At 46.4% G+C, this 23109-nt stretch overlaps 1 protein-coding gene across 1 annotated transcript in view; it reads right to left on the bottom strand.

Annotated features, from left to right (window-relative positions):
• FAXC (failed axon connections homolog, metaxin like GST domain containing) overlaps window positions 1–23109 on the bottom strand; it is a 270259-nt gene that overhangs the window by 173973 nt on the left and 73177 nt on the right. The window contains exon 3 of the mRNA XM_069235537.1: window positions 10575–10771. Within this exon, the coding sequence (XP_069091638.1) occupies window positions 10575–10771 (197 nt within the window). The remainder of the gene's footprint in view (window positions 1–10574; window positions 10772–23109) is intronic.

Consider the following 23109-nt stretch of genomic DNA (forward strand, 5'->3'; position numbering starts at 1 on the left):
ACCAAGCTACATCACCCGGTAGCTGCTGGCGGGCTGGGCGCCCCAAACTTCGAGCTCTATTCCGCGGCCGCACAGCTGCAGTGGATCTTAAATTGGATCCATAGACCCAGCTCAGCGGCAGCTACTTGGCTGAAATCCCGACTTCAGGGAGTCCCCCTGCTAGTGTGGCTTATGGATAAACAAACCAAAAGCACACGCGAAACCCCACTGATGGCAGCGGCACACGCATGCTGGAAGAAGTATATCCAAAAAGATGCCAAAAAACTTCCCTACTCACCGCTTCTCCCACTAGAACGGCTCCCCGGGTGGGTGGAAGCCGGATCACATTCGCCCACAACCTGGATAGATGTGGGCATAAACACAGTGGGAGATTGCTTCGAGGAAGGAAAACTAATGTCCTTTGAAGCCATACAGGCCTTCACAGAGATCAGCCCGGGGCAATTCCTGGCATACCACGCTACATGCCACGCCATCAGAAAAACATGGGCGCCTGGAGACCTAGAGACAAATACCACAGCTACCCTGCACCATATGCTGAGCTCTGACACCCAAGAAAAAGCAGTCTCAAATTCATATAAACTTCTGAACAAACCCCCGGAATTGAACCTGCAAAAAGCTTGGGAGAGGTGGAACGCCGTATTGCCTACCCCGATCTTAGGGGCAGAATGGCCAAAAGCCCTGAGTCACACACGTGAGGTCTCAAGAAACCCCAGATTCCGATACACACAGTTTAATTACTTACATCAGACATATTTGGCGCCAGCCAGGATTAAACGTATGTTCCCCGGGACGGACCCAGCTTGCCCCAGATGCAAAACACCAGCAGCACAGTTTTACCACATGGTCTGGGAGTGCCCGCGGTTACAAAGGGAATGGGCTGGGGTGGTCATAGCATTATCAGAAATGACGGGTCTCAACCTGGACGCGAATCCCAAATCCTGCCTACTTGGCATCAGGACAAGGACGAAAAGAAACAAACATTTGCACAGGTTCGTAGATCTAGCTTATGCAATGTACAAAAGACTGATAGCCATGAATTGGAAGGCCTCCAATGCACCCGACCTAAAAGCCTGGCTCACCCTCACGCTTCGCTGGGCACGTGCTGAACACCAGGTGCTAATGAACCTGGCGCGAAGGGGACAGCGACGATCGGGCTGCGAAACTTGGGGCACTTTAGTCTCCAGACTAGAGGCAAAAAACGATGAAAGACCCCCTTGGACCGTAGATAGCCGCGATTACCTAGACGGCCGCGGGCTTGGATCCGGCTGTAACGCGGCTCTACACCAGGGGATGCATACACACCTGTCAACAACGCCTCGTCACTACTGTCAGCACACCAAACCCCCAAGCGCACACATGTCAAGCAGCACACAGGCCACCATGTCCAATCAATAGACACTGGCGCCATGGTGTACCACTTCACCCCACCTCCCCACCTCCCCTTTCCCCTTCCCGCGCGGCGGCCTGGGCCCCCACTTTAAACGGCAGTGAAACCCTCCTACAAAAGAAGGCCCTAAACACCTGCGTCGGCAAAACCCGAAAATATTGATTGGACTGCGCGGACCTGGAAGTGTACGAAAGTTCTTAGTTGTTTGTTGACTTTAATCGGTGAGAGCCCAGCAAGTTACTGTAATCAACAACATCCTACTATTGTTGACATCTGTGTGCAATGCAATGTATGGCTCTCTTGAAAACTTAATAAAAACATGTTAAAAAAAAAATATATATCTTTGCTTTTGTTAGATTAACTGGATTGACACAAGTATCCGAACAGTTCTCCATTGCCTTTCAGCTAGGTTCCTGCTTTATAAATATTACATGTATAAATAATGCATGCATGCATATAAACACCTCTGAATCATTCTCAGTACATTATTCACAGAGAGTGACAAACGTCTTAAGAAAACTCAATCCCATCTGCTGCAATCAATTTATACAGCACTCCATAGAATTCTGCGTCTTCTCTGAAGGATCCTCCTACTCTGACGTCTGCGGTGCAGGCTTATGAACCACAAGACAACTGAGCGCTTCATCGTTAATACATGTCCGCCATTTTGTGAGAGCATGCGTACCAGTCTTCATACTCTCGCGTGGAATCAGTCTTCAAAATCCATGATGTTGTTGCTGTTTAAGGGAGTGTCTTTCTTTAACTTCAGATCAAAGAGACCATGCAGAAAAATGTAGGGGGCTGGAGTCTTAGTTGCCACAGCTGGCGGGCAGAGAACTGCAGCTTGGTGGCAGCCAGTCGCACTTCACATGTGCAGCATGTTGTGCTCCTGTCCATAGTCAGCTACGCAAGGTGGACGAAAAAGTAAAACATGTATCACAACTGTAGCTTTAACTGAAATATTAACAAGCATATTAGAGCATCCCATTCGCATACCTAGTTATCACTTCTCTCTGCCTCCATCTTTGGGAGGCCCCTGTGTTGATAGCAGAACGGCATTGATTTTACGCACTTCCTCATCTGTTATTCTAGCTCTGGGAAGCCAAGAACAGAGGCCACACATAGATATCAGAAATAAAACATGACCCCTCCCTGCCAAAGCACACAGCAGGTTAAGTTACAAACACATCGCTACAGTGGACTCAAAATGAATACATTGTTAAATTTTACTAAATGAAGTGGAGCCCAACATTAGTTCAGCACTATAACACCCTAGGCAGGTACAGGAGAAGAGATGGCACGGAGGATTTCATTTACAATAGCACAAGACCTATGAGGATGCTATACAATTGAACAATCCTGTCGGCTCCCACCATGCTCTGAAGGTCAGCGTAATAAATTGCAAGAAAAATAGAAGCAATACACACTGTGGTGTTCTTTTAGTGGCCATTGCATGCATGATTACTAGCAAAGAGCCCCTCGGTGCATCTCTTAATAAAACGAAGTGCAAAGGCCAAAACGCGGGCCTTAATGATGCACGACAATGGGACAATTGTTAGCAAGGTGAAATTGACAAGTGAGTTAGAAGTCAATAACATACAACAAAGGTGCCATGAGAAAATATTGCTCTTTTGAACACTGTCACAACCATTCACTATTATTTGAATGTTGGCTGCATTACATTACAGGCTAGCCTACATGGTTGGGTCAAGGTATACCTTCTGAGCAGCATTCTATATTTTTTTTGCACTCCAAAGTGCTCTTACAATAGGTGAACTATCATATGCAAATCATCTTGCTCATATTACTAAAGGAGCTGAAACTTGTATGGTGTCTTATTGAACGGCTACAGTGCTATAGTGCTTTAAAACCCTGACAAGGTGCCAAAAGGTGTTTGCTTATGGGTGGAACGCTACTCTGTAGGAGAGCTCTAGATGGAGGACTGTGTGTCTGCCATGGCCTCTAAGGGCAATGTTTTGACGTTGTGCTTGAGAACCAGAGATATGCTCCTATCAAGTTTTGTCATGGAGCTTAGGCATGGAGCTGAAGTGAAATAGAGGAACAGGGTGCTTAAGCATTAGAATGGATAAGTTAAACATATTCACATGCAGTCTATGAAAAGTTTTGTATCATGCGGGTATGACAGAGATTGCTCAAAGTGTCTCACCATAAGCATGAAGCCGTACTTAGCCAAGTGTTTAGGAAATTGTGAGAATAGGCCTGGTCAGACAAGTTCCCAGTTTCAGAATTTTTAAACTACTTTGAGTATAAAGCATAGGAAGAGTCAAAGTTGAATGGTGTTACATTTGGAGGTGCACGCTTTCAAAACTGTAGCAGAAGCTCAGGAGTCTACACTAGAGCCATCATGGAGCCAATCTCAGGAAACAGCATTATTGAATTAGCCTTGTTCTAGGCTATGTGGTCCAACCAGGAGCGGCAGAGGAAAAACCCAATAGAATAGGCATTATCAAAAAGTCATTTTATGTGCTCTTTGGAGTTCGGCCTGAGCATCTGATGCGCAACCCATAGGGATGGCCATTATACAATCAGTTGTAGTATGTGCAACTAGGGATTCCACCTAGGAACAACAAAGGAACATCGCATGGTTCTGGGTATCACGCACTCAGTCACTGGATGTGCTCATATGGGTCCATTTAGGAGCAGCTACTGTGCAACCTATGGAAAGAGCCATTATGCAATCAGGTGTAGTATATGCTTAGTGAGTCTAACCTGGAGCCGTAAGGAAGCAACCAATGGGAATGGACAATGTGCAGCCAAACACTGAATACGCCAGGGATCTATCCAGGAGCAGCCAACTAGCAACTCAGTGGAACCAGTATTATATAACCAGCTGTACAATATGCTTTTGGGGGTGCTGGAATTAGTTGAGTTCTGTGGAGTGGAAGTTACCACTGCAGCTTTGGCTGGATCTGAAGATCCAAAATGTTGAAAGATTTGATGATCTTAAATAAGAAGCAAACGTGAAGCAAACCTTTTTCCTTAAGTGTATTGTTATTTTTGTAAAGAATAGGTATGTAGATTCTTACCTAAATGGGGTGAATTAATTACCAGACTGATAAAGGTAAACATTTGTCAGGAAAATAAGTTAAATATTTAATTCAAAAAGGGTTAATTGTTCTACTTTCCAAAAAGATCCAATTCGCACAATGCTTCCATGAAATCAACTATTGCAAACTAATGAAAGTATAAATGATTTAATCTGAAACATAACTTTCCAGGCAAGTCTGAGTAATTGGGTTGTGGGTTGACTGGGGTGGGAGCCCTGGTCAAGAAACAGCCACAATCCTATGGAGGGTGAACCACAAAAAGTCACTAAATTAATCTGTGCTTAACCCTGGGTAGCTTGGTAGAAAAATCAGTCAGGCTTACCTTAGAGGCAATGTGTAAAGTATTTATGCAGCACACAAACAGCAATAACATGAAAACACAACACAAGAAAAATCCCAAGCCAATTAAAAAAATTGAGTAAATTTTAATAAAGCATTTGACACCAAAGTGACAAACATCCAATCAGTAGAACGGGAGTTATGAATTTTTAAAGTTTTTTTGTAAAATCTAGCGCCTAAAAGATCAAAGCGTCAACCGTGGACATCTAGTTTTGCAAGACCGAGTCAAAGTCGAACATTAAGGCCAATAGAGCATGGTTCAGATACAAGAAGTGGGCAGGGCCCAGTCAGCGCTTACCTTCAGCAGGGCAAGACTACAGGATGTGTCCGAGGCAAGAGCATTATCGTCGGATGGCCGTGGGCTGAAGCTGTGGTAAAGATTTCTACTTTTGCACACTAAGGTGCTGAAATAGAAGTTTAAATAATCCAGTGGGACAAAGCAGAGGGCTGTAGCTGAAGACAATTCCACGAGGTCTGATATCCCTTTAGCGAAGGACCACTGCAACCCATGTGCTTCTGCAGATAAGAACATAGCAGGAGAAGCTGCAAAGTCAATCTGACTGCCAATGCACCTCGGGCAGATAGGTGAGCAGGTTGGTCCCAGTCTCCTCCTAGTTCTCAGAGCACTTTTTGGCCATATTATGTCTAAGACCTCTAGTTTGGAAATGGCCATCTGGGCAACTTTAGCACCACAACCAAAGGTCCAGGACTGATGGGACACCTTTTTGAGGGTTCAGGACTTACTCAGGCTGGGTCCAGATGCAGGTTCAAGATGGTGGGAGCCTGTTATGTCTCTGTGGCTCTGAACAAGAAGGCAGCAAACTACCCCTTGGAGTCACTTCTCATAGTCCTTGGTGCAGGTGTAGATGCATGGTTCAACAGAAGGGCTGGCATCTGAGGGTTCAAGGTAGGTTCCAGGGAGCAAAGCAGTCCTTCTAGCTACAACACCAGGAACAGCAGCAGTCTTGTAGAGTGTGCATCAGGTCACAGCAGCAGGTAATCCTCTGAGAGCCCTTCCACTGTTCTAGTAGTGAACTGAAAAGTGAGTCTAAAGGGTCTATTGTTATACCCTGGTGCCCTTCTTCTGGAAGGTGGGAGTTTTCTTGAAAGGTTCATTGAAATGCTTGGAATTTTCTGACTACCCTGCCCTGGCTCCAAGCTGGCTGCAGTGACAATACATGGTCTTTAGGCCCTTAGTGTGAAGGCAGAGCACAGGCTATTCAGGTGTAAGTGGGGCTGTACTCAGCCCTGCCATCCCCATCCTGCCAGCAAATGGCACATTGAGGGACACCAGTCGTTCTATTTGGTGAGTGTCTGGGAGGAATTCACACAGCCTGTCAGCTACATCCAGTCATGTATGGCCCAAGACAGGCTACAAGCACAAAAGGCCTAGGGCAGGAAAATGGTAACTTTCTATTTGTGCCATTTTCATAACTGTGTTGAAATATCAAACGTTATCATTAAAGAGGGTTTGTCATTACAATTTCATTGGTACCAACATGATATATCTACCATCTCCCAATTAGGAATTACATCTTATTAAATGTAATAAGGTATCTCCAATGTTATCCTATGGGATGGGTAGGCCTCACAGTAGTGAAAAATGAGTTTAGGAGTTTTTCTCTACAACGACATGTAAAACGTAGAAGGACATGTCCAATCTTTTAATTACATAGCACCCTGCCCCATCAGCTACCTAAGGCCCACCTTAGGGGTAACATATGTAATAAAAGGGGAGTTTAAGGCTTGCAAAAGGGATAAATGTCAAGTTGACATACAAGTTTAAAACTGCATTCAGGCTGCAATGGCAGACCTGGGCCATGTTTTAAGGTGATACTTATGTAGGTGTCACAATACGTGCTGCAGGCTCACTGGTAGCATTTAATTTACAGGCCCTGTGTATAAGGTATACCACTCTACAAGGGACTTACAGGTACATTAAATATGCCACTTGGGAATAAGCCAATTTAACCATGGTTTAGGGAGAGAACACAAGTACTTTAGCACAAGTTAGCAGTGGGAAAGTGCACAGTTCCTAAGCCAACAACAAAAGAGTTCAGCAGAAAGTGGAGGGTAAGTGAACAAATGTTTGGTGGTGACCTCGCAGAGAGGGCCAGGTCCAACAGTCAGTAATATATGTGCCTGCTTCCCTGAGTCATGCTTGAAGTGTAGTTTTTTATGGTCTGTCAATCACCCAGAGATGCAACATAGTCAAGCCCAATATATATATATTTTTTTGCATGATTAGCATGTGTCATGTTGGCTAGGAGAAATAATGCAAAATAACTATGAAGCAAAGGAAATATTAATATTTCTAAAATCAGGACAGAATTGTTAGGGTACATACTGAACTCTAGGATCTAATAAAGTTCAAATTCTTAGTTGATTTAACACAACAAGTTCAAACTAGGTGTACACTAGTTATAGGTGTAATGGTGTACAGAAGAGCATAACCAATCTTGCACTCAAAAATGGGATTTATGAATATGGCAATTAAGCAAGCCTAGTGGAATTTCCCTCTTCACTAATTTAATGATAGGTGCAGATTTGTAGTTCCCCCTCCCCCCGAAGACCCAACAGTAAAAACTCCTGGGCATGTACAAACACAGAAATCTGTGCTTAGAAAAATGTAATATCACCTAGACTTAGCTCATTCCAAAGTGTATTAAGGCAGTTACCTCTGTTTGCTGTAGTCTGCCATTTGCTACAATGCCTCCAAATCCGTTAGAATACGGCTGCCAGAGCAGTTGTCGGGCAAGAAATGTGACCATCTAACCACCACTTGAAGTTGCAGTGCTAACTTTCTATTACTCCGAAAATTGTTGGCCTCTTTGCGTTGTACAAAAACAATTTTAAGCGATTATCCACACTTTCTTAATAGCAAACTGTGGTTGTACTAGTCAAGCCACTCACTGTATCAGGTAGAAAAATACGGTGTTATTCCATGCTTCTTGTGTTATAGGCGGGGTAGGTGGCCCTTTAAAATTGCAGAGCAACTGGAAGTTAATAAATCTTAGAAAAGGACTGTTAGGCCAAAACTGTATTATAATCTTGAAAAAACATGAATGTAATTTTGCACTTAGTACACTGTATCAACCATGTCGTGGGAAAGATTATTTATGGTCACAGGGTATGGGCCTGTGCATAGTCACAGTTGTGAAGTTTGAACTGAAACAAAACAATTCAACTTATTAATGTGTCTCTCGGATGCTGGATCCTTCTAATGACGTCTATGAGAACCATTAATGAAATGTGAGGTGTAAGGGGCATGGTCAGCAGATGTATTAGAATATCTACGATCAATTTACATCTATCACTTCTACAGCAATGGTATGGTGAAATTGATTTTTTCAAGATATTAACTAAGGAAGGGTGGATGGCACAGTCATAGCGCAATATCAAAGAATGCAGCGGTACTTATGGACCTGTTGTAGACCAAGTGCCAACTGCATATGCGAGTGTAAAATAAAATGCTGAATAATGAAATGGAAATTAATGGATGCCCCAGACAAAGATCAGCTTTGCAACAACAGTCTCTGCACATAGGGGCATATTTACAAGCACTAGTACCTCCTTGTGTCACATTAGCGTAATTTTTTTAATGCTAATGTAGCATTAAGGAGGCATTTTTGCCGCACCATATTTACTAAGTGCCGCAACGAATGCATTGCGCCACTTTGTAACCCCATGCGCCACATAATGCCATTCCAGCGCTAGGAGGCCCACAAAAAGGACACAGCACTGCGCCATTTTTGGCATAATTTCTAATGCCTGCATAAAGCAGGCGTTAAAATGGCACACCTATAGTAACCTATGGGCCTCCTTGCACTTTGCTGTAATAGCGTCAACATTTTTGACGCTATTGCAGCAAAGCGCCAAAATAGCGTCAAAAATTCTGATGACATTGGCCTAATGACTGCCATGGTGCACCGTATCATAAATACAGCACTACCATGGTTTCGTTAAGGGGCCGGTAGGGGGTCACAAGGAAAGTGGCGCATCATTTGTGATGCGCCACTTGCTTGTAAATATGCCCCTTGATCCCTTGATAGGAAGAGGGATAGGACAGGTCACGTTTCGTAGATGGCCTCTAGTTTACCTGTTTGAATCATTTATTCTCAAAGGACGTCATAAACGGTAGTGAAAAAATGTAGAAATCATATCTTGTATTGTTACAAATGCTTGATTGTACCAAGAGGGCTATGCAGGCTCGTTAAGATAATTCAGGAGAGTATTAAGGTGTTTCATAATAGTTCACACTTAGATAATGACTCATAAGCATTTGTTTCTGTTTTGTCTACATTTGATAGTGCATTCTTTTTTCTACAAGCACATGTGTTCTTCTTAGACACGGGTTGTATAGTGTTTGCATGGTTCTATGCAGCACTGCTTATATGATGCATACTTTAGCTGCTCGTTTGCTGCTTTATCTCTTTTTGACTAGATTCAGATAATCTTTACTGTCCTGATATATAAAATCATGTGCAATATTTCCTTAAACACGCGAACAACATCAACAAAAGACACAGCTTAAAATGAGGACAAAATCCTGAGCAAGTCATAACAGCCTGAACTCAAATTATATGAACTGAAATATAAAATTAGTCACGACCATATCATTTCAAAAACAATTTAGTTTCAACCCTTTGGCCTTTATTATGGTCGATCCATAAAAGGGTTTCACATTTCTCGCCCGTAATACATTCCAACATGACAGAGATCTGAATGCAAAGGGTTTGATGACAATGTGGGGATGTGCTGCTTATTGCACAAATCGTATTTATGATATGTGCAGTAACAGGAGTTACCACACTTATTTGAGTTAATAGGGCCTCCTGTAATAGAAGTATATGTCTAACTAGGAAGACGCTTCCATTCGTGTAAGAACAAACTACATAAATTTCATGACACAAATGATCACTAAAGTCAAACAACTTTTCAAACATTATGTCAGCTGCATCAATGGTTACCTGCCCTGCAAAACGACGAATCTACCTATTGTCATGGAGACTTTATACCATCACCCCTCGAACTGCAGAAGAGGAATATACATTAGTCAGAATCATGCTGCTTTACAACGGGGTTTGAAGAGCTGTGAAAACAAGATTTCCTATTACGTTAATAAAAATCTTCGTCGTCATTCTTGTGTACTTTCTTCCTATGGCAGACGTCATGTAACTCCCTGAATGACTGCACACCTTGGGTTTCCCCAACAACAGAATTTACATTTGGTGTCAACTATAAACCTCAAGTTTATAGTTGACATTAATAAATAAGCGCCCAGCAAACTATTGTAACTGTAAACATCCTATCACTGCTGCTAAATGGATGCATCGAAATGTTTGATTTTATTGAAAATTTAATAAAAATATGTTAAAAAAAAAGTTTATAGTTGACATCAGCTATAAACTAGCTTGTTTTAAGACACAATTAGAATTCAATACAAACCTATTATTAGAACAATATATACAGATCTTAGCATAAGTAGACATTTAATTTCTATATGTATGAAAACAGCAAACTAATGTCAGAGAACAATATGTGAATTATACCAAAGTAGTCAGCTACATATCTTAAACGATATGACACTCTTTCTGTGCTACGGTCGCTCTTATTTTTATAGATAATAATTTCAAAACTTGTGTCAATAAGAGCCACTGCGAGTGAAAAGATATTCTTCCTGAAGCCCTTTGGAAGTACAAACACTGTACAGACTTCAGAACTCCCACTTCCTGTGTCTGATGAAGAACGTTCTCATAGGAAATCCAGCACAGTCTTACCAGTAGAAGTGTTCTTCCACCATTTTTGACACCGCTCGGGAGACAGCTTTTTGATGGGGGTTTAGGTTTTTGTTTAAATTCACTCCAAGCTTCTCTTCCAAAAAGTCAATGATGAATTCTGTTCCAGAGACTCTTTCATGGTTGTACTCTATCCAGGGCATCTTCCCTTGTGGGGAGAGTTTTCCATCAAAATAGTTCTAATAAATAAATGAAACAAAAAGAAAAAAGTAAACATCGTTTTTTTTACATACACTCAAATCATTAATAAATTAGTGAAAGGTTCTATTCCTGAAATTAATTTTGCAAGTGAACCACCATATGTAGTATGCACATCGTGTGCATAAAACAACGTATCACCTGCATGCACAGTCGACCCCAGCAGCAGTAGGTTATCCCTTTGTGAAACATTTGAAAGTTTGGTGCAAACTTGTTATTTGTGCTGAGCACTGTTTACAACTATGTTCAACTGGACTTTGTCAGTGTAGCATGCTTCTTTGGCTTCTCTGGGTCAACTTAGCATGCCTGGAGCAGGGTATGGCTAAGTCACAATACTAGTTTTACATATAAGCTACACTTACATGCTTAGAGATTGGCATTTGTGAACAGAAATAAAACATCCAGATTAAAAAAATCAAGATCTGCTGATTTTAAATCCGATGTTAGTGAATGTGCTGCAGAGGAATATTTCCCCTACTTGTAAATGGAAGCTCAGGGAATGTGAATGGGTGCTGCCTATGAGTTTCAAGGGCGTTGAAAATATACCGAACACTGACAAGGCTACAAATGTTTAAAAAGTAACAAATATTTGGAATACCTTTACTGACGTTCATCACACTTCTAAACTTACTCCTTCTTTAGGTTCCATGACCTTATGGAGATTTAGGTTCTTGGACAAACTGGTCTGCTACTGTTAGTTTTCTCAGTGGAGAGATCTTCAGGGAAACCTTTCCTTGGCCCGAAAGAACGGGTGTTGTGGCTTGTGAGGTGAAGATTTTCTCTATGGGATGAAGATTTTCTCTATAGTGGTACTTATTGGTTTTCCTAGCAGCACAAGCCGAAGGGAAGATAGGGTTTAGCAACCCTCCACCTAACTCTTGTACACTATGGTCCCACATTGGTGCTTGGTGGGGTAGGGCATCGAGGCTCTACCAATACAATGTACAAGCCCCTTTAACACTTTTTTGCATGCTTTTAAACTCACTACAACAATATATCAGTGCCTTGCTGTCTGTTTCGAGGGCTGATCGAAGGTCAGGAAGCTGGCCACTGGCAAGTCGACCATGTGCATGCACACCTGTACAATATATTGACATAATTACACAGGGCTTACAATTTTAAAGTCTTTAATTCCACAAAGAGAGGTGGTGCTATAGTGGTGTGTGTGATCTTCACCTTCGACGTCTGGCCGGTTAGATTCCTGCACACACACATGGTGCCATCAGAGGGGAGAAATCAAAGCCCATATTTCTGGATTTCGTGGTGCAGGGCAGCGCAGCAAGTCACCTTGCTTTGCTGCCCTGCGCCACAAAGTAAGGACATGAATGCATGGTATTTAAAAGAATAATGCGCATTCCTGCCCATTCCTCTACGCTAGCGCACTTTAGGCAGCCTAGCACCAACGCAGACATCCTTGCACAGTGGTCCAAGGGTGCCTGCATTGCATGCAGGGTTATTTTTGTGCAGGAAGGAGCACCTTACTGCACAAAAACAATCCTGAGAGGCTTTTCCCTCTTCTATATGTGCTGCATTCTGCAGCACATATAGAAGAGGAAAACACAAGGAGAAATAAACCCATTTCTCCTTGTTACACTTTTTGGCACATTCCCAGGTTTACAAGATCTGGTAGATCTGGGAATGCGTCAAAATCCACAAATATTGCATGGGAACATCCATGCCACACCCATGGAAATGCCTCCCTGGTGCAGGGTAACGTAATGCATCGATTTGTGCTGAGTTTCATAACTCGAGATGGATGAAGCTACGGAGGGCCACGCAAATCTCACTTGAGGTTTGCATCGCTTTGGCACCGCGTTGCATGGTGCAAGAGCGACATAAACGGGGTCATACATAAGGCCCTGAGTCTGGTGTATGTGACTTTCTTCTTATTCTTTCCCAGTAGCTACAAAGCTCCATTTATTGCCGGTAAGCAGGCGGCCGATGTGTGCCTGGTAAGACTTTCAGCGTTTCAGCAGAGCCCTGGGGCCGCAAAAGCAGGAATAACGTGTGGTGCAGTCAGGGGCGTCTGACATTTCTTTAGTCCGTAACAAATAAATAATCCTTGATTTGACTGACTGGTTGATTTTGATTTTGTAAAGAGCGCACATACCCGAAGGCGTCCTGTTGCTGAGATTTCAACAGATTTCCCCAATGAACATCTGTCAGGATTCTGCAGATACTGTTTAAGCCACAAATCTGGCTGTGGGGCAGCTCCAAGAATTAAAAGGATTTACCAAGCATTAGCTCGCTTTAAAATCTACTCTGTTCTCTCTCCTCTACGGCGAAGCGTAGGGGTAGGAATCAGTTTTATCAGAACAGAAGTGAATGTTCTAAACATCTCACATCTTCGGAATTAGAGACGCTCGCTGCTAATGTTGCCTCCAGAATCGCATCCCTTTTAAAACCAGAGCCAGTGTCAATTCAAATAACTGAAAAGGTTAACACTAAAGCATAGCGATTATACAATAACCCATTCATGCCTGCATTCTGACACTGCACGAAAAACAGGAAATCTGCATAATTCACTAAAAGAGTGGGATTCAACATCAACACACCAGCCTTGCCTTGTGTGAAACTACATCTGACATAAGTTCTTCACAGAAGTTCCTTTTCCCCCTGCTAGAAAGTTTGCATTATGGGTTTATACCATTATATATTTAATGTTTTAATCAGGAGAACGACATTTTTGCCTGCTCTCTCCTTGAAATACAAGTTTCTGAATAATTAGAATGTGAAGCCCATGCACCTGTTCGCTGTGTAAAAGGTCAAGTGCATATGTTTTACTTTTGCAGAAAACTTTAACGTTGATGAGAATGTGAGGTAAACATTTACTGGTGTGATCTGCGGGCCACAGGTTGGAATCCGTGCACGGACAATCCAACCTCTCATCCGCCTGAGCCTGGTAAAAAGTGGTGTGAATCGTGATTTAATTTAGTATTAATAACATTTGTAATTTACAGTGAAAAACTGATGTTAAGCGCTACGTAAAAAAAAATCCGCACAGCTGGTCCGATGATGATAAAGAATAATATTTGTACCTCCGTTTTTATAGCACCACTACCACTTTCCATTTTTGGTCATGATGTATTGCGATTTACTATCGCAAATATATAATGCTTAGAGGGTACAAACCCAGGCGGATTTGAATATTTTATGAGTACCCCTTCGGATTTGCTTTTAAAACACATGGCTTCTTATATACTTTTTAGGAGAAATAAGTTTGTCAAGTGCACAATACTGCCTTCTGCATCACTTAAAAACTTCACAAGCAGCCGCTGGAGTTCCTGTGAACTTCTTCATGGACGACAAGCCGTGTGTGTTTCTTTTCCAAGTTTGTGTAGCTATGTGCGTTTGTGGCTGTGGGTGCCAGTTATTTTACACACACACTTCCACTCGCTCTCCCGACTGTCAGTCTGTGATGCAGCTGCGAGCTGGTCCCTTCTTCGGCGCTGGGCTGCGGGCGTCAGCTGCTCATCAGGACTGATCACCAGTGATGTGGACAGGACCAGGTCACTGTTGTGGGGTTAGCGCGTTTCCCGTTGCTCCCCCGAGCCCTGTGCAGTGACCTGCAATGAGCTGAGTACAGGTGGAGCCACGAGTGACTCAATGACTGAGCGCCACAGCATGGTCTCCCATCACATGCTAGTTAGTACCTGTCCCCCAAACTCAGACTCCCGAGTGCTCCCAAACGTGAGTGCACGGTGCTGCACAGCTGCCTGCTCCATGCACTAACTCACTACTGCTTATGGCCTACGCGCAAGGAGTCAGTGACTCCTGACTGCCTCATGTGCCTGCACTAGTTCTTGCCTGAGGTTCATGCTCCGCGTTTTGCTCCAGTGTCAGTCACAGTTCAACCCCAGACACCAGCACAGGCCAGGAGCACATTCAACCCCAGACACAAGCACAGGCCAGGCGCACATTCAACCTCAGTCACCAGCACAGGTCAGGGACACATCAGACACCAGCAGAGGCCAGGCGTGCTTTCAACCCCAGACACCAGCACAGGCCAGGGGCACACCCAACCCAGACACCAGCACAGGCCAGGCGTGCTTTCAACCCCAGACACCAGCACAGGCCAGGGGCACACCCAACACAGACACCAGCACAGGCCAGCGGCACATTCAACCTCAGTCACCAGCACAGGTCAGGGACACATCAGACACCAGCACAGGCCAGGCGTGCATTCAACCCCAGGCACCAGCACAGGCCAGGGACACCAGCACAGGCCAGGGGCACACCCAACCCAGACACCAGCACAGGCCAGCGGCACATTCAACCTCAGTCACCAGCACAGGTCAGGGACACATCAGACACCAGCACAGGCCAGGGGCACACCCAACCCAGACACCTGCACAGGCCAGGGGCACACCCAACCCCAGACACCAGCACAGGCCAGGCGTGCATTCAACCCCAGACACCAGCACAGGCCAGGGGCACACCCAACCCAGACACCAGCACAGGCCAGCTGCACATTCAACCTCAGTCACCAGCACAGGTCAGGGACACATCAGACACCAACACAGGCCAGGCGTGCATTCAACCCCAGACACCTGCACAGGCCAGGGGCACACCCAATCCAGACACCAGCACAGGCCAGGGGCACACCCAACCCCAGACACCAGCACAAGTCAGGGACACATCAGACACCAGCACAGGCCAGGCGTGCATTCAACCCCAGACACTAGCACAGGCCAGGAGCACATTCAACGCCAGACACAAGCACAGGCCAGGTGCACATTCAACCCCAATCACCAGCACAGGCCAGGAGCACATTCAACCCCAGACACAATCACAGGCCAGGAGCACATTTAACCCCAGACACAAGCACAGGCCAGGCACATATCAGACACCAGCACAGGCCAGGCGTTCATTCAACCCCAGGCACCAGCACAGGCCAGGTGCACACCCAGACACCAGAATAGGCCTGGCGCACATCAGACACTAGCACAGACCAGACTCGCAGTCAGCCCCAGCCACCAGCACAGGCTGGTGCACACCCAACCCCAAACACCAGCCTAGGCCAGTTGCACATTCAACCCCAGGCACTAGCACAGGCGACGTGCACATTCAACCCCAGACACAAGAACAGGCCAAGTGCACATTCAACCCCAGACACCAGCACAGGCCAGGGGCACACCCAACCGCAGGCACCAGCACAGGTCAGGCGCACATCAAACACCAGCACAGGTCAGGTGTGAATTCAATCCCAGGAACCAGCCCAGGCCAGGTGCACATTCAACCCCACACACAAGCACAGGCCAGGCACATATTAGACACCAGCACAGGCCAGGCGTGCATTCAACCCCAGGCACCAGCAAAGGCCAGGTGTACACCCACCCCCAGACACCAGCATAGGCCAGACACATATCAGACACCAGCACAGGCAAGGTGTGCATTCAACCCCAGGCAACGGCCCAGGCCAAGTGCACACCCAACCCCAGACATCAGCATAGGCCAGGCGCTCATAAGACACCAGCACAAGAGTGCATTCAATACCAGAACCAGCACAGGGCACGTGCACACCCAATCCCAGACACCAACACAGGCCAGGCGCACATTCAACCCCAGATATCGGCACAAACTAGGTGCACATTCAACCCAAAACAGCAGCACAGGCCAGGTGCCCACCCAACCCCAGACACCAGCACAGGCCAGGTGCACATTCAACTCTGGACACCAGCACAAGGCCCTTGCACGTTCAACCCCAGACACCAGCACAGGCCAGTCACGCACTCAACCTCAGACACCAACACAGGTTAGGCCCAACCAACACACCAGCACAGGCCAGGCACATACCCAACTCCAGACACCAGCACAGGCCAGGAGCACACTCAGTCTCAGACACCAGCACAGGTTAGGCACACATTCAGCCTCAGACACCAGCACAGTCCAGGCGCCCACCCAAATCCAGACACCAGCACCGGCCAGGCGCCCACCCAACCCCAGCACTGTTCTCGGGACAAACCCAGCCGCACATGGCAGGCTGCAAATGTGCCCTGGCACAGGTATGAAAGAGGCGTTTCATACCAGGGGGTATATTGAAAGTGGCATGCGAGATTTCTATCTGTGCATCCAGACATCAAAGACTTGATTATCACCCTGCAGGACGTATGTTCTACTCTGATTGCCTGATCTGAAAGGAATATATGTGTCATCAGTTAGAGAATTGGTGCTCGGGTAAAGCGCTTCGGGCAGAGTTTGCGCTATATAATAACTATAAAAAAAAGAAAAGATAAACACAGAATATAGGAGTGGGAATATGTGGAAATGGTGTATAGGATGTAGTCACTTGGGCGTGAACCTTAGGGGTATTGTGTCAACATATTGAATGCTATTAATTGAGGGATCACAACTGACAATAGTTTAACCAAGTAGGGGCATGCGTGACAGTTTTTTTTTCTTTTCCTTCTCTCCATGTCCTCTAAGGGTCGAGAGGAGCCAGGGTGGCGCTAGCTAGATTTCCAGATGACGGGCAGCCCCACACAGGACGGTGAACTGCAACAGTGACAGCAAGCTGGAAGGGCTATTATCACTGCAAGGTAAATAGAAGCAAGGAAGTGCCTGAGTCAGGCTCTGAAACCTTTACAGTTACAAAAGGTAGGGATATCCCCAGCGGTAGGTCGGGGGTTCGTGCATTTCTTTCTTGTCGGCCCGCTTCACGTCACATGTTATTTGCTAGGGTCTTACGAGGCAAGTTGCCCTGCATGAGGCAGATATTAAGCATTACTGGGATGAAGATGTGGCGTAACCATTAGGGCGGAACACGTGATGCGGGGGACCGGTTTCTAGTCTTGGCATGAGGCTCACTACAATGTGACTCTGAACTCTCTTAAACCCCCCCCCCAGACGGCCCATTCCCGAAAATACTCAAAATAGTACATGAATCAGTTTCTTGATTTGGGAAATGTTGGCCGCAGTTTATTAATATTGATTTACAGCATGTTTGCCCTTACTTTTAAGAGGGCCATAAACCATTGGGTCATATCACAGGCATGCAATATTGGGCTATGAGTTGCCATAAATCACGTTGTCATCCATGAGGTCGAAAGCCAATGTGTTCATTGTTTACATTTTGTACATTTTGGTCATAAATCACTTTCGACATATTAACAACCCCATAAATTGCCGATATCTGCATTTCAAATGCCCATCAATCAATATGCCATAAATCAATCAAGTGTTTAGTCCTTTGGGCATCTTGCCCCTTGGCGTGGACGTTATTCCTTTTTTGTGCATGAGGGTACTCATTTGCTTTTGGGCTTAACTCGCTACCTTGGTTAGTCCTTGTGTCCAGCTCTCTGGCAGACCCGGGCTGCGAGTGCCGTGTTTCATGTACCTCCTCCGACTGCCTTACCATGCCATGAGGCATCCAAAGGGAAGTAGACCTGCCACCCCACTGTGTTGGGTGTGGCCTTTCTTGTTCTTTAACGCTCCTTTCTGCCATGCCGCCTTTTGGTTACCACCCAATAGAAGGCTCCCATCAATTTGGTCCATCTTATTTGCAGCCTGCTAGCCGCAAGGCGGCCCACAAGTTGCTCCAAAATACCTCTGTTCCCAGTGAAGACAGGTGTACCCCATCTTCCCCAAAGTATTCTGGTCTCTGCAAGCTGATTGGCCCATGCCTGATGCTTTCCCAAACTTTTTCACTGACACGTTTAGCTTTTTTCTTGATTTATCTATTGCTCCTGCTGAATTGGCCACCCTTCCACTTCTGCCTGGGGATGATCTCAGACCATATCAGCATTGTGCTACCCAGCCGCCTTGCTGCCCACGTGAGGTTTCCCCTGATGCTTTCCAGTAGGCCCTTCCTACCTAGTTGCGCTACGTCATTGCCCCCTAGGTGTATTATTACCAAGTCAGGCTCTGTGTACCATGCGGTTAGCAGCTCCCCTAGTGTGGCCTGTAGGCGCTCCCATTTCATGCGTGGGTAACTGAACCATTCTATGTTTGTTCGCTGTGTGCATTGCTCCCTCCTGGAGCCGCTCGTCTCCCACCAGACTTGGGCTGTCTGTACAAAGGAGTGTGCGATCACCCAAGCTGTTCTGTGTTCCGCACCTGTATGTGTAAGTGACCAACGGGAAAGTAAGGTTCTTGATTTTTTGCCCCCAGCCTTTCCTTCAGCTCCTGTAGCTGAGGGTGTGGGGGGTGACGGGGTTTCTACTCATGCTTGCCTAGTTGTTGCATTCTGATGTAACCTTTATATGCATTTGAGCTCCACCTCCCAATTGCTTTTATGCCTGCTGCTCCATATGTGCATGATATGGAGCAACCCATGGGCAGTGCTTTGTTGAAATATGTTTCCCCCTCAAACTTGAAGCCCAGGAGGTCGTAACTCTCTGGGTGAATGGGGAGAAGCCTGAATGCCGACTGTATGACTGTATGTCTGCTTTCACCATCAAGGCACCCCGCCCTTTTGTGCGCACTATTTCTACTGCATCCTCCACTGACGTGTACCACACTGCGTGACTCGCCCTCAGAGTAGGATAGGTGGGGAATAAGTCTGAATTTGCCTTGTTCTTTTTGTGGACCACTCCTAGGGGTTGATCAGGCCGGGGGGCGGGAGGGAGCTCCTTCTCTTTGTTAATTTTTTCTCTATTTATCTCAGGGTGTTCGCTTGCTTAGTGCAGGTTCCTTGGCTCTACCTTATGTGTCTTACCTCTTGAAGGGATTCTAAAGCCTCGCTCAAAACCTTCACGTAGTAAACTTGCGTCATTTTTGTTATCATATTGGTTGGCTAACTGCCTCAATCTGCCTGTTTATGGGGGATCTAGCCAACTCCACTTCTCTCCCTAACCATGCTACGTTGCTGCTTTGCTTACTTCCTTTTCTCTTTGTCCCTCTCGTGGCTGTTTCCTCTTCCCCTTTTGCATTCAGCTGCGGGATGCCCCCCGCATGTGGAGCACATGTGCCTGAATTTGCAAGCCGCCTCCCAGGTGCACTCATCCTTGTCATATTTGAAACATATCGCTGTTGCTCCCTTCCTAGTCTGTGACCCCTTCCACAGTGTATACTGTTGCCATTTGTAGAAGGGCTTTGCCTTCTCTTGCCTTCCTTTCTAACAGCTCCTGCGAAAGGACAGCTTGCCGTTCCCTGCCCAGTCCTGGCCTCTCTCGCTATTATCATCTTGTGCATGTAACCTGCCACATCTTCCTCGTCCCATTCCTTGTCTGGGTGAGCCTGCATTTTTAGGCTGAAACCTTTGTCGTAATCTAGCCTCTGTGCCTCGTGTATCTTTGACTCGTAGAGCCATAAGTCTTTTGCAGTGGGGAAATGTTTCTACTATGATTCTAAACGTATCCAGACAGTTATCGAAATTCTTCTCTTTCCTTACCCTGTTTCTCACTCTCCTCTTTTTTTCTTTCTTGTCTACTGTGGTCAAATCGAAGCCTTCGACTTGGATCTTTAGGCGTGAGAATATGTCGATGAATTTCCTGCGCCAGATTCGCTCTTTCACCGCTAGTAGTATCTTACTTGCCAGACCAGGTGCTCGGGCTAACATGTAGGGACTCCTTAGGCTGCCCCTTTTGTATGCCTCTGGGGCCAACCCCCCAGGTGATGGCCTGCACGCTTCCCTTTCTGTGTCACTGCCCCAGGCTTGTGTTGGTAACGCCCTGGCGCCTGTGGATGTTGACTCCTCCTCCTCCCGGTGGGGGGGATGGGCATGGCTCGCTCGACGGTTCTGCTGTAGGCGCCGGGGACCCCTTCCTCTGCGTATCGCTGGGGGCCATGTCCCCCATGGGTTCCGTCCCAAGACTCTCTTGCTTCACACACTCCCCGTGCTTTGCAAATAGGAAAGGCACCATTGACTTTAAATATTTCTGGACAATCACACTGATTTGCTCACCATTGTTCACCTTTGCTCGCTTGCTTGGACCTGGGGCCCCTGCCGCTAGGGGTTTCCAGTCCCCCTTTTTGCCTCCTCTGCTTGAGTTCCGCTGGTGCTTCTTTGACTCTCGGGTGGCTCCACCTCGTCCCTGGCTGTGTCGCTAGGCCTGTCGTCGGTGTGCTCTTCTTGCGTTGGCCCCTCACTTGCTCCACCTCCCCTGATCTGTTCCAGGATCCAATCTTTGCTGTGCTTTGACGCTGCTTCCCTTGCTGCCTTGATAATTTCCTCTAGGTCGAGTTCTTGGTTGGCGCCTTGGTTCTCCATGCTGAGTTGTGTTGTAGCTGGTCTCTGGCTCACGTCACACCGACTGGGCTGTCCCCTGTTTTTGCTTGTTACTCTACACGGATTGCGTCGCCCACCGGGCTATCCCCGGTTGAGTTTGCGATTGTGGTTGCAGCCAGGTTGCGTCACCCACCGGGCTGTCATTGGCTGCCCACTCTGCTTTGCTGCCTGGTCAACTCAGGTTGCGTCGCCTTATAGGCTGTCCCTGGTTGCCCCCCACTGTTTTTGCTCCTGGCCTACTCAGGAAGTGTCGCCTTTATAGGCTGTCCCCGTTTGACCTGTGTTGTGAAAGTACTTTAGCTGTGATGTAGTTTAAAAATCAGGCTGTATATTTATATATATATATATATATATATATATATATATTATTATTATTATTATTATTATTATTTTTTTTTTTTTTAAGCAGTCTTATCCTGCACAGCAAGTTGCTGTAACCAAACCAATTATTATTATTTTTTTAAACAAAGTGGGCTTAGGCTGGGTTCAGATCAAAGTTTGTCTTTTTCCTTTGAGCAAGCGCGCTCTCCTCCAGGCACTGCTCACATGCCCCAATTAGTTGAGATTAAATTAGCGTAGGATGATGAACCTTCTCAAACTGGGGAAGGGGCGTGGACTCCTGCCCGCTCGCTCCCGCTCAATACCAAATTTTTGCTGCCTGGCCTCGCACTGCTCTTGTTGGCGGCCAAAGGGATAATTTTTTGTAAATATGGGGAGGGGTGTGGCCTCACCACCTGCTCTCTCCCATTCAACACCAACCTGTGCTGCCCAGGCCTCGCGCTGCTCCTGCTGGTGGCCGCGGGGTTACTTTTTGTACAAATGGTGAGGGGCCGTGGTCTCACCACCTGCTCTTTCCCGCTCCGCACCGACCTGTGTTGCCAGGGCCTCAAGCTGCTCCTGCTGGTGGCGCAGGGTTACATTTTTGTAGAAAATGCTGGTGCCGGCTATGCTTGCTCGGCTCCTGCCCCACCCGCCCGCTTGTAACTTTGGGACTTTAGGAGCCCCAGTGCCCGTACCTCAGCAAAACAATGATGGTCCTCAGCCGCACCGACCCGATACTCTGCTCCCTCTGGATGCAACTTTCCTCCTCACTCCTGCCCTCACACCTATGACCGGTCCCCGCAAAAAAGCCTCTCTTTGTCCTGCCCGCCTCGATATCTTCTTGGTCTCCTGCGTCGTCGCCTCTCCACGTCGTCATCCTCTTTGCATTGCTGCCTGGCCGCCCAGGTAAGAAAGAGGGGTTCCAGGCAGGGCAGCCCTCTTTTAAGCCCCCACCTATGCCAATGGGGCACAGTGGGAGAAAGTCAAAAGATACTTTGGGCCCCGTTGGGCCATCCTTGGTTATTGCCCCCTTTCTGCTTCTGCTCTGCGCCGAGGGCTCAGAAGGGCAGGGCGGGGTGAGTGAAAGAGTGGGAGGAGACCACTTCCGGTCTCCCATTTGTCTGCCTGCCCCTTTGTGGCGCTTTTCTCGAGGGTCTTGGAGGGTTTCCACTCCTGCCCGTCGAGCCCTTCGGATGCGGGCCTTTGCCCAATCTCTATCTACCAACAGCACGCTTCCAATCATAATTGTCCATGAGGTACTGATAAACAAGCATTTGCAATGCAATGGGTCTCGCATTTGCTGGAGTTGTAAACTGGTAACCGGACTTTTCTTGCCATGAAAAGTAAACCAGTTTCACATAAGTGACCGACGGCTGCCATGAGCGTGAAGCAGACACACAAAAGGAAACAGAAGTTCGCTTGCAGTCAAATGTATCAGCAAAAGTGCAATTATCCGTGTAACTGGCAAAATTGCAATTATCCGTGAAACAGAGTTGACGTCATGCAAAGCGCATGCTACTGCCCAGCAAGATTGCACTGCCTACGAAATAAAAAGGAAAAGTAGTCCAGAAACCATTCTGAAAACATAGAGCCTCGTATGTTTTCAGTAGTTGGCCGGTGGGCTCGAGAAGGGCTAAACACCTAAATGAAATTAAATCAAGCAAATTGTAAAAGGCAAGCCCACAAACCAACCAAACTGATGGGCATGACATGGGTGTGGTTAAAAGCCCACAGAGAGATTACAACAGGGACAGAGCGTTTTTCACGCTCGACCCTAAAAACCTACAAATTGCCATATCAAGCTTTTGCGCACCCGTTATGCAGCATTGC

The sequence above is a fragment of the Pleurodeles waltl genome, chromosome 5 (genome assembly GCF_031143425.1).
Source record: "Pleurodeles waltl isolate 20211129_DDA chromosome 5, aPleWal1.hap1.20221129, whole genome shotgun sequence".
Classification (NCBI taxonomy): domain Eukaryota; kingdom Metazoa; phylum Chordata; class Amphibia; order Caudata; family Salamandridae; genus Pleurodeles; species Pleurodeles waltl.